Source organism: Hemicordylus capensis, chromosome 4 (genome assembly GCF_027244095.1).
Source record: "Hemicordylus capensis ecotype Gifberg chromosome 4, rHemCap1.1.pri, whole genome shotgun sequence".
In the NCBI taxonomy this organism is placed as follows: domain Eukaryota; kingdom Metazoa; phylum Chordata; class Lepidosauria; order Squamata; family Cordylidae; genus Hemicordylus; species Hemicordylus capensis.
Genome location: NC_069660.1, coordinates 81,496,832 through 81,508,012, shown reverse-complemented (window position 1 = coordinate 81,508,012; position 11,181 = coordinate 81,496,832). Strand labels below are relative to the sequence as shown.

General features: G+C 43.7%; 1 protein-coding gene across 2 annotated transcripts; it reads right to left on the bottom strand.

Annotated features, from left to right (window-relative positions):
• Positions 1-4,033: 4,033 nt before the first annotated feature.
• Positions 4,034-10,889, bottom strand: CDC20 (cell division cycle 20). Of its 2 annotated transcripts, none has more exons than XM_053251171.1 (11): positions 10,737-10,889; positions 9,613-9,847; positions 8,671-8,813; positions 7,718-7,814; positions 6,593-6,721; positions 6,078-6,274; positions 5,568-5,662; positions 4,944-5,175; positions 4,737-4,862; positions 4,466-4,583; positions 4,034-4,281 (listed from the first exon to the last, which is right to left on the bottom strand). In XM_053251171.1, the coding sequence occupies exons 1-11, from the start codon at positions 10,779-10,781 to the stop codon at positions 4,109-4,111; spliced, it is 1,590 nt and encodes a 529-aa protein (XP_053107146.1). In that variant the 5' UTR covers positions 10,782-10,889; the 3' UTR covers positions 4,034-4,108. The 2 variants fall into 2 exon arrangements, with proteins under 2 accessions (XP_053107146.1, XP_053107148.1); XM_053251173.1 differs by lacking the exon at positions 10,737-10,889 and adding an exon at positions 10,606-10,626.
• Between the last annotated feature and the right edge of the window lie 292 nt (positions 10,890-11,181).

Below are 11,181 nucleotides of genomic sequence, written 5' to 3'. Positions count from 1 at the left end.
AGTAAGAAGCAGAGCAAACGTTCCCAAAGGGCATTAATGTTGAACAAATGTGTTGATTTACAGTTCCAACTACTTCTGTTGCTCTGCCATGATGTGGTACCTTGAGTTAACATAAGGAGTAGGTGGAACTGCAATCTTGGATAAAAAACCCTCTGAAGCATTATAACTGTCTCTAGATCCTGGCAGCAGCTAGTCTTTGCTGCTCTTCTCCCCTTGCCCTGCCTAGTGTTTGGGTTTGTCTCGGGATGCTGGCAGTGTTGCATCTGTTCTTCTCTCTCTTCCCACTCTCTGGCAGAATTCTAGTTTACCCACAGGATATTCTGTCATGCCTTAGAAGGCTCCTGCTAAAGAACCCCAGGACTTGCAGACTAAAACTTTCACTTTTGCCTTTTCAGAGTCTGCAGTGTAGCTCTGCTCCAAAGGTTCTGCGCTGCACTCTTTCCCCACCCCTAACTGTGTCCTTCCTCTTTGCTGTTCCTGGCAAGGGAGTGTGTATTCTTCTCTCTTCCTTATATGGAGATTTCAGCTGCCTTCCTGTCTTGTAGTAGCTTGTTTTTTCCCCATATTCCAACTGCTGGGCTTGACGAAGCAGTGTTCCTTGGGACAGGCAAACTGCTGTAGTGTGTTTGGGTGAAGTAAATGGAGATGCTGTGACCATTATTATTACCTGTGCCAAATGAGCTTCCAGTAGATCTTGCTGGATGTGCACTGGAAACTGCTGTCCTGTTCGTAGAGTAAATCTTGTGCAAGTTAAAATGACTTGAAGGTTCCTAGGTCTAAGTGCAACTGATAGACAAACATGCAGCTTATATACCATAAATAAAAATACTGCTATGTGCACCACTGGAGAAGTATTCATGCTATTAGTACTACTGATAACCCCTGTGGGTACCATATACTATACTACACGTGAAAAGCTCAGCATAATTGGCTAGCTTGCAGATATAATTCTGTTTTAAAGCCATTAAGCAAAGTGAATTAAGTTGAAGCTTTTTGTAACTTCACAAATCAGGAAAGACAAAGGCTTAATACCCCGCTGTATGACCACCTCTTTGCCCTCTGTCTGAGAAACTCTAAATTAATGCTTATAATAGCCTTCACTTGTTTTTGTGTGTGTTAAATTTAAAATCACCAGAAACCATTACAATGCACTTATAAAAAACCATCCTTTGAAAGAAAAGCCCAAAGCCTATGACTCCTTGTTCCACTTGTATTGACTGGGAATCTTATATTCCAAAAGTAACTTAGGGGTACAATTCAGAAATAGTTTTTTAAAAAGTCATTTTTTCTGCTGTCCCTGCCTATTTTAGTATAGCAGGGAACATTACGGGAACAAAATGGATTTATTAGATTTATTGCCCACTGTGCATGGGTGAAAACCATGTGACAAACTCTAGCAGTATGGCTTCTTACTACAGCTGCTATGTCTGCTGTGCATTAAGTGGCAGGGGTTTTGTTTAATTACTGATGAAGAGCCACAATTTTATCTATTTCCTATTGAGCAGCCCCCACCAAATTGTCTAGCTCATCTCCAACCTTACCACAAGTGCTCCTGGGAACTTAAATGTCACATTTTAGATAAGGTAATTGCCTCTGAAAACTAAGTATGCTGTATTCAGTGTACTAGCATGTTCATGGGATGTGAGCTTAATGGTTTCAGTAGTTGTTCTACTTGAAGATCTATTGGCTGCAACTTCTCAAAACACTTGAGCATTTTCTGGGAGTGCTGAAAGGACTTCCAGAAACAGTACCCATATGAGGTCCTATTACAGGACTGCTACAGGTTTGAAACAGGGTGGATATCCATGGGGGCAATCTGTCACCCTCACAAACTGCTGACTCTGGAAGTGTTCTGCATGTAAGGTGTACAGACTACTCTACACGTTAAACTGTTTCAGGTAGCTTCCTTGTGGCAGGGTACAGACCTCTTGAAAGTAAGCCTAAAGCCATTACTGTTCTAAAGGTAGAATCATTTATTTGCCTTATACCCAGCTGTCAGTATAATCTACTTCAGTAACCTGAATTGCCAAATTTCCTACTTTTACATAAGCTTAACTACTGGTGATTCTTACCACAAATGTGTACCATGCTCATTTCTTCCCTCTTCTGAATTTTTCAGAAATAGAGCCAGCTTTTTAAAAATGTAAATATACTACAAGCTTTGTTACCTAGTACTAATAATTGCATCCAAGCTATGGATACATACAAGCCTATCATAGCCTAAAATCTACACAATCCATTACTGGAGCCTCCTTAACTGCAAAGCAGAAGACCAAGAATAAGGTCCCCTACAGGGTTTTTGTATTACATTGAAATCAAGTGGTATAGACTCTTTATCTTGCGTGCACATACCTTGCTGTGGCTGGTACAGGCAGATACACTGATTAGAAGTGGTGATGGTGGTGAGACTGCCTCTGTTTGCTTGCTTATTGCCTAGTTCAGCTGGTGCTTTGGAATTGTCAAGTCCTCATTTGCACATTATCTTAGCCTCCAACTCCTAGTATTAAGTCTTAACAGGAACTGTTAGCCATGAGATTGATGGAATTTGGAATAAGGACAAAACTATCCATTGTGTTCACATTCCCTGCTTCTAATATCAGCTGGACAATTGCCTGTTTCAGGTAGTCATAGATACCAGCATATCTGTCTGGCTAGCATATGATGTGGCTAACTTTAGAATTAATTCCTGTGCGGTGGGGAAATGACTTGACTAGCAAGCCAGAGGTTGCTGGTTTGAATCCCTGCTGGACTACACTGGGGAAACACCTATATTGGGCAGCAGTGATATAGGAAGATGCTGCATGGGAGATGGCAAGGGTAAACCCCTCCTGTATTCTACCAAAGACAATCACCGGGCTCTGAGGTCACCAGGAGTTGATGGCACACTTGACCTTTACTGTTCCTATACCATGAAGTTAGACAACCTAAAAAGCTATTGTCCAAAACCTGCTAGTCCAGGTATTAGTACTGACCAAGTTATGCCTTGAGAAATATTGCTTGTAGGACAGCATAAACTGGTTTCCAGTGGTCATTCTTTTACTGCCAGGCAACAGCTATGGTACACTAGCTGAATATAAAAGCTCTCAGCTGCTTTAAACAGCCCTTACTCTACAAGTTCACTGATATATGGCCTCATTTGAAGCTTATTTAAGTAGCATCAATTTACGCTGCATCCCTAAACATTAATGAATTAGGCATTACTGCTTTAGTCAGCTACAACACTGCATATCTTCCCCTCAGTTTTACTGCAGTTCTAGTAGTGGACATGGAATATGCAGGCAGTCAGTTTTCTAGCAATCTTGGTCTCATACTGCAGTTGATTAAAGGCCAGTACCCCAAATTGTAAAAGAGCAGGCAAGCCTAAATGTAAATACTTCAACTGCCTATAGCCTTTGCCAAGTAAAACTCTAGGCAGCTTATGCTGTAAGCCACTTGAAGACTTCAGTAGTAGGGGGTATACAAATGTGTTAAGACTGCATTATTATGTACTATTTCTACTCTGCAATAGTATAGTACAAGTATTTGTTTTCATAAGTTAGGCAAGTGATAATCCTCAACTGAAACAGGTTGTTCACCTGTAACTTGATTCTTTGGTAGCTGGACATTATTCTCAACCTTGGGTCTGCACAGTAGCTACCACAGGATTTTTGCCCATATTCTTACAAAATAGATTTGTACCACGTTTCATAGATGGCTACATGTGCACTTCCCCCTTTGGAAATTATAGTAGTATAAAAATACAAGATATTAAGCAGCTCTATCATACAAGTACACATTAAAGTTTTGCTGTTGAGCTGGATGCATATTGCTACACTGGTACGTTTGCTACATCTGCCCCAGATCATGTTTTTCCTCTTAACCTATCTCTGCTGTTAAGGATAAGCCCCATGTAAAACAGTTCTTTATGTCATTTGTTTAGCTCTGCCATTCCTAGGCTGGGCTGTTTGTCCTGAAGCACACTAATTTTATATTGCCTTTGCAAGTAGCTGAAGTGAGTGAAAGCCACTGTAACCCCCATACAAACCCCACTGTAAAAAAAGAGTGAAATATTTATTAGTTTAAAATTATGTACATAAAGCAGTAGGGTAGAAAAGGGCCAGGCCTAGATTCAGCGAATGCCTTGATGGATAATGCTGCTTTTGGTACTGCTCTCTTTCTCCTTCTTGCGTGATGGGTCTAGCTCAAAGCAGCGCCAGAGCCTTAGTGTCTCATCTGCTGCTGCCGATGCCACTGTGGATCCATCTGGACTCATGGATAAACTTAGCACTCTAGCAGTGTGACCTTGGAAAGAACAGAAGAGACATTAGTATCCATGATGATTATAGCCAACACTTCCTGCCCCCCACTCATTAAGGAAAGGGCACACTTCCTTCTCATGAAGCAGGCAGCATGTGCCTTGAATACCATTGGTCAATAGGTTAAATGAACCTGTTCCCACTGCCATCATGATGTCTCCTGAACTCACCCTTAAGCTCTATGACCTTGGACATGGATGGGTATTTCCATACCACAAGTTGGTTCTGGGCAAAGCCATGACCAGATATAAGTTCTTTGTAGGTTGTAGACCATAGGACAGCACATACCTGTCATATATATATATAAAGGGACTTTGTTAAAGAACAGTAGCAGACTAGCAATTTAATTTCTACATGAGTGGAGCCATACTGCTGACAAGACTAGAATATCCACTATTGGAATGTTTTGCCTACTGTTTCCAGGTAGTGTTCTCTACTTACCTGGGACTGTGCATCTACTGTGTTGAGACAGGTGCCTGAGCATACATTCCAAATCCTGATGTGCCTGTCACTGGTTCCTCCACCTGTTGCCAACACATTGGATTGCCACGGACTCCAAGCTACAGCCTAGTGGGAAAACACAAAACAGTAGGCCAGGCTTCCCTACCATTAGCAATATATTTGCCTACCCACCTTCACTCTGCTTACCTTGACAGCTCCCTGGTGTTGTGTGAAGGTCTGCACAGGACGAAACAACCCATTGTCTCCTTGGGTACTTGGCCAGATGTTTACTAGGTTGTCATTTCCACCACTGGCTAGGTAACGACCATCAGGCGACCACTTGAGACCACACACTTCTTGAGTGTGGCCAGCCAGTGTTGCTACATGGTGTTCTGCCACACGGACATCATGGTGGTGGATGTGACCAGTCCTTGACCCACTGTAGAGATAGGACACAGCATTTATAGGAACATGGGAAGCTGCCTTATACCAAGTCAGACCACTGGCCCATCTAGCTTAGACTGGCAGCTGCTTCTCCAAGGTTGCAGGCAGAAGTGTCTCAGCCCAATCTTGGAGATGCCAGGGAGGGAACTTGGAACCTTCTCTGCATGCAGGCAGATGTTCTTACCAGAATGGCCCCATCCCACAAGGAGATTACCTTAGTGCTCAAACATGTCTCCCATTCCAGTGTAAACTAGGGCAGATCCTGCTTAGCAAAAGGGATAATTCAGTAGCTCTGTCTAAGCCAGAGATACCAGGAAGGTTATTTACCCTTCACTCAGATCCTCTAATCCCTCTGACAAGTAGTACTTGGTACTCCTTTGCTCCTACCTGGACAGAATGTAGTTGTTCCAACTTAGGGAGCTCACACGGGATGAGTGGCTGACCATGTTCCGTAGACGCTTCTTCTGCTGGATGTCCCACAGCTAGAAATGCCACATGCAATTAATATATCCAATAGACCATTTTATTGTATTAAACCCTGTGTACTGGCATGTCAACTTTAAATAGGGCAGCTCAGACAATTGACTGTGGAAATGGAGAGACTATACCATACCAATCTCACTTACTTGGATGTGCTAAGTGGGGGAAGCAGCTATAGTCATGATAGCTATTGATGGGATTAGGTCAACTGTAGTTCTTCAGAAACAATTTCTGAATGCATGTTTGTAGAAGCCACCCACACTTTACCCACAATGCTTTCAGATACAGGTTAGTAGCAAATAGTTATTATCCGAAGCATGCTCACAGCTTCAAAAGTATCTATGCTAACAATGTCTAGAGATCAAGTCACATCAATATATATATTCCCCATGGCCCATTAACAGCCTCTCTTCCTACCTGGACTTCTGCATCACTTGTGCCAATCGCAAGGTAGTTTCCCTCTTTAATCCAGGATACAGAGGAGATGTAATCAGCCGGCTGTTCCATCTGCATGAGCTGAATTATTTCTCGGGAATCGTAGTTCCACAGATACACTGTTTTATCCAAAGCCACAGCCAGGAAGTTGAGGGAGCTCCAGTCAATGAGGTTTAGATCTTAAGATGGGGGATGCAACACTCATTGTTAGTACTTTCCCCACTCTGAGACAGCACATCAGATAAACCTCAAAGTACCCCATTCCTGCCCCCCACCCCAGTGACACAGTCAAGTGCAACATGAGGCACAAGCCTTCCATAGCAAGCAACTGCATATGAGAACTAGTAGGCACCCTAGGGAATAAAAAGGTACCTTTATAGAAAACCACATGGCTCTGTGGTCACCAGGAGACGACAGCAACTTGACACAACTTGACCTTTTTTTACATGCTCAGAACTTCATGAGATTAAACTCTATAGCTTAGGCTGCTTACTTACAGTAGTCATTGCGGATATCTGGGGCATCCAGAATTCGGTCTGACATGGTTGCTATGTATCTGCCATTCTTCCGAGTGGAGCCTGGTGTACTTTTCTGACTGTAGAGTACTTTGAGATTGTTCTGATATCCTGGAGGAGGAGGAACCACCATTATTACTAGCCCAAGCTGAGGTCAGCATGGTATCAGTCTTTGGTTCCAATATGAATGAAATAGAGCTGGAGCCAAGACATTTACTCTAGCAGCTAACACAGGCCTTGCCCCACATTTGGGCTTTCAGACAGCTTTGTCAAAATTGCTTGGCAAGTGGCCACATCAATCAAAATCCAGATGAAGCCTGCCCACCCCCCATCCTAGACAATGCACTTGGGCTATACTATTCTAAGAAGGTCAGTTCTCAGTTCATTTGGAAGAGCACAAGCCAATTCAAGGAAGCACTCTTGAGTTTTTTTTCCTGCTGCCAACTCAGTGCACACAGACGACCAAGTGCCGACAATTGCAGGAACAAAAATTTACTGAGAAGTCTCGAATATCCGATTGCAAAACACTGAAAAGTACTATTCGATCCCACAACCTACATGGATGTGTTGTTGCAACAAGAGGAAGGCAATTGCACAATACGTTTGTTCAGAACTGGATTGTATTGACTACTGGCAAAATAAGGGCCACATTCAAGTCATTGTTCCATCTTTTTCTTGATAGAAATAAAGTTTATTTTAATAAGGAGTAAGAACACTCACCTGGGAATACCCTGCACCAGTTCAACCTAGGTGACAACTACTCAAGAGTACACTTTAGCAGAAAGCAAGCAGCCTTGTTTTACAATATAGAAGCAGCCAGTAGGCTGGGAGGTCTTTTCCATACTGTAGACTGGCAACAAGGCAAACAGACTTACTTGCCTGCCATCCAGAAAAGCATCAGTGCCTTGGATCAAGCTTCACTTGGTCATAGTATTGTAGGTGGAGAGGATCAGTCTGCAAAAACTGGATTACTTCTTGGAAATCACAACAGTAACACCAGATTATCCGTCTTCAACAATCTGCTTTAAAAGGCAAGCATCTTCTGGGAGAGTGTTAACCCATAGTGGGATGTGCTTTAGAGTACATGTATGCCTGATGCAGACTTACCTTCAGGGGCATTCTGGGGCTTTCCACTCAGCCGCAGTATTTTTGCCTCTTCTACATCAAAGCCATTCAGATTCATTGCCCAGGCTTTCTGATGCTCCTTAAGAACGAACATTATTAAAAGGTCAGTGAGAGAGATGACTATTGAGCAGAGAGCTCAGAAGCTGTGAGCCTGCATGTCCATGTGGCCACTGCATGTCCATGTGTGCACTGCATGTCCATGTGAGCCTGCATGTCCATGTGTGCAGAGAGGCTGTGTGTGTGTAAGTAAATAATGGAGTTGGAAGAGTCTGCAAGGCCATCTAATCCAGCATCTCACCCCAGATCACTGACACAAGTACACAATGTTTCAGAAGCAAATACCAGGTGCAGCATTTGTATAACAGACTGCAAGCCAGCTAAGACATATGCTTCTGGGATATTTCCATAACTGTATGAAAACATACACCCCTCTCTCGTCAGGTATTGGCCACTTTTATTCTAGTCAGTACTGACAAAAGGGCTTGTACTGTATATACCAAACCCCGTGATGTATCCTGCTGGGGCCTGGCATAATCATCTGCCTCTTTAAGCTCTTTGTTTGGAGAGCTAGTGTAGAATATTGGCTAACAGACTGAGCAACAAACCAGGACTTCCCTGGTTTGAATCTCACTTCTACCATTAAGATGAAAAGCCATCACTAGGTGGCCACTGACATACAGCTCCTTCTCAGCCTTATCCCCATTCCCATCTGCAACAGATTATAAGGATTACATCAAGATAGCAGTGTGGAACACTTTGCATACTCAGGACATGCTATACAAATGCTAAGTATCATTTACAGTGACCAGAGTACAGTCAGGAAGCCTGCCATGCCCACCCTTAGGCCTTAAAGCCATTTTCTGGGCTACTTCTGTATGGCTGGCCTTGGAAGTACTTAGAAGAGCTTGAACACCACATACAAACTCACTTCTCACCTTCTTGGTCGGAGTCTCATCAGAGGAATCCTCTTTGTTTAAGAGGAAGTTGGCCACATCCATTTGCATTGCACTGCGATTGGGGATGTATCTATCCCCTCCAGTTTTGTTTGGAGTGTTCTGTGCTTTGGATCCTGACTTGCCTGCAAGACAGAAATATGGCAAAACCCATTGCTTCTCAAGTTAGTCTACATTGTCCAGAATATATAGTCTGTTTCCAGGCTCACTCCAGAGTGCTGGTTTTAACCTTTAAAGCCCTAAATGGCTTGGGACCAGGTTACCTGAGAGAGCACCTTGCCCCATATGTCCCTACCCGTACCTTAAGATCTTCTTCAGAGGCCCTCCTCCGGGTGCCCCTGCCAAATGAAGTGAGGTGGGTGGCTACCAGGGAGAGGACCTTTTTGGTGGTTGCACTGTGTATGGAATAGCTTCCCCAGTGAGGTTTGCCTGGCTTCATCACTTTATTCTTTTTGATGCCAGGTAAAGACTTTTTTATTCATTCAGGCCTTTCAAATTTGGATTTTTAAATTCAGGTTTTCAGATTTGTTCTGATTTATAACTAATTTTAAAATGAATTTTTAAGCTGTTTTGTATTATATTTTGTATTTTCTTTTTACTCTTCTGTTTCTTTTAAGATTTAATGTGTTTTTATTGTATGTTTTAATCCTCTGTTGTGAGCCACCCAGAAAAAGAGTTGTTATGGGCCAGCTAACAAATAAAGTGGGTTTTTAAAAGTATCAATATAATATTAATATTATATCATTATCAAATCACAGAGAGAGTCCTTCTGTGGCTATTCTATAGTGGCACTACCTCTGCCCAAACCCAATTGGACTCTGAGCCAAGAGGCCACCGCACAAGCTGACGATACTTGATAGCTTCTTAGTTTGGTCCACAGTCTCAGCCATTCAGTTACAGAAAACCTAAGCCCCAGGGTCTTACCTGGTGTCTTTGAAGGGGTCTTGCTGGTGCTATGAGGCCTGTTAGCCGGTTTCATAGGTGAAGGAGCTGTGGAGTCTGGGGTGGGTCCAGTACCGACAACAGCAACCTCCTTAGCTTTGCGCTGCCATCGTGCAGGGGGTGCATTGGGTATTGGGGCATCCAGCTTCAATAGCCCATGCAAATCACTCTCAAACAGGAACTGCGCCATAATGACAGGGTGTTTTGTGGACAGAGTCTGGGATGGAAGTAAACAAGTTAGTCCACAAATTAATAAAGGTGACAATGTTAAAGAAAGGGCAGCAGAAACTCCAAGAGACATCTGGGTTCTCAATCATCCTCAGGATTTGCGTATGTCCATTGTAGCTGTTCCAAGTCTGTTTTTGAGATATTTAGGCTTAAGGTGGCAAGTCTGGGATTGAGCTGTAGCACTTGGGATTGCAGATGGGGGCTCAAGCAACCGAATGCTCCTCCAGACAAGACAGTTTATTGCATACTAAGAACATTCTCATATTCATGAATCAAGCTCTCATCTAGCCTTCTTGCTTATGGTGGTTCCCCCCTCTTTTTTAAGTGCATAGGTGATTATTTTGTAAAGATACACATTTGATCATGTGAGCCCCTACTGACGTCCAGACACAAGTTTGCTACTTCTAGAGTGCTTAGCAAGGATTAGGCTCTCGTGTGCTTTACAGCAGCCACTCCTTCTCCCAACGGAGTCGGAATACAGTTATTAAAAGGTAAAGTGTGCCATCGAGTCAGTTTCAACTCCTGGCGACCACAGAGCCCTGTGGTTGTCTTTGGTAGAATACAGGAGGGATTTACCATTGTCACAGACACTTTGAGTGCAGTTGTTTTAATAAGTATACAGAAGAACAAGACCTATAGTTCCGGGGTACATTTTTTTTAAATTTCGGAGGCTTGCCCAGGGCACCACCCACAACCAACGGTCCTGATACCTAAGCTAAGAACTAGCTTGCACTGGGTCAGCCGCACCTCTGGATGCGTCGTGAAGACTAGGATGAAGCCACAAAGGACATTGAGAGACCGAGGGGGATGGAGAAGTGCGAGGGCAGAACCCCCACCGCAATTATCGGCGGACCAACGCAAGAAACCATCTCACTCACCGTTTCTCTCGCTCCGGATGAAACTCTTCCGGCCCTTTGCTCCATTCAGGATTTAAACTCGCCACGTAGACCCGCTATTGGTTATTTCGAACGTGACGGTTGCTTGGCACCGGGGCGGTCAGCCCGCCTTCTCCTCACCCATTGGTGAAAAGCTTCACCATACTGAGCATGCTCCAATGCTGCTACGCATGCTCAGATACGCAGGGAAGGGGCCGTTGAGAAGTATGAGAGACTGGTGATACACCGGTGTAGCGGTGGGGGGGCGGGGCATGAGCGTAGCTCCCATAATGCCTGGCTGCGGGGAGGAGCTGCTTACGTAAGATTCCAAGTGAATCTTCGAATTCGCTCTCGGACAGAGCTGTTTGTGTGTCTTTTTCTTCCAGTGTCCACATTTATTTACTCGGTTTGCTGCTTGAAGCGGCTGCACGTTGTGTGATCGGAAAAG

What these genes read in the sequence shown, in the direction of transcription:
- CDC20 (XM_053251171.1), bottom strand. Translation starts at nt 10,781, where the DNA reads ATGGAGCAAAGGGCCGGAAGAGTTTCATCCGGAGCGAGAGAAACG. An exon ending in AACAACTACATTCTGTCCAG is followed by an intron (nt 5,176 to 5,567) that starts GTAGGAGCAAAG and finishes CTATCTCTACAG; the next exon opens with TGGGTCAAGGACTGGTCACA. An exon ending in AACACCAGGGAGCTGTCAAG is followed by an intron (nt 4,863 to 4,943) that starts GTAAGCAGAGTG and finishes TTTTCCCACTAG; the next exon opens with GCTGTAGCTTGGAGTCCGTG.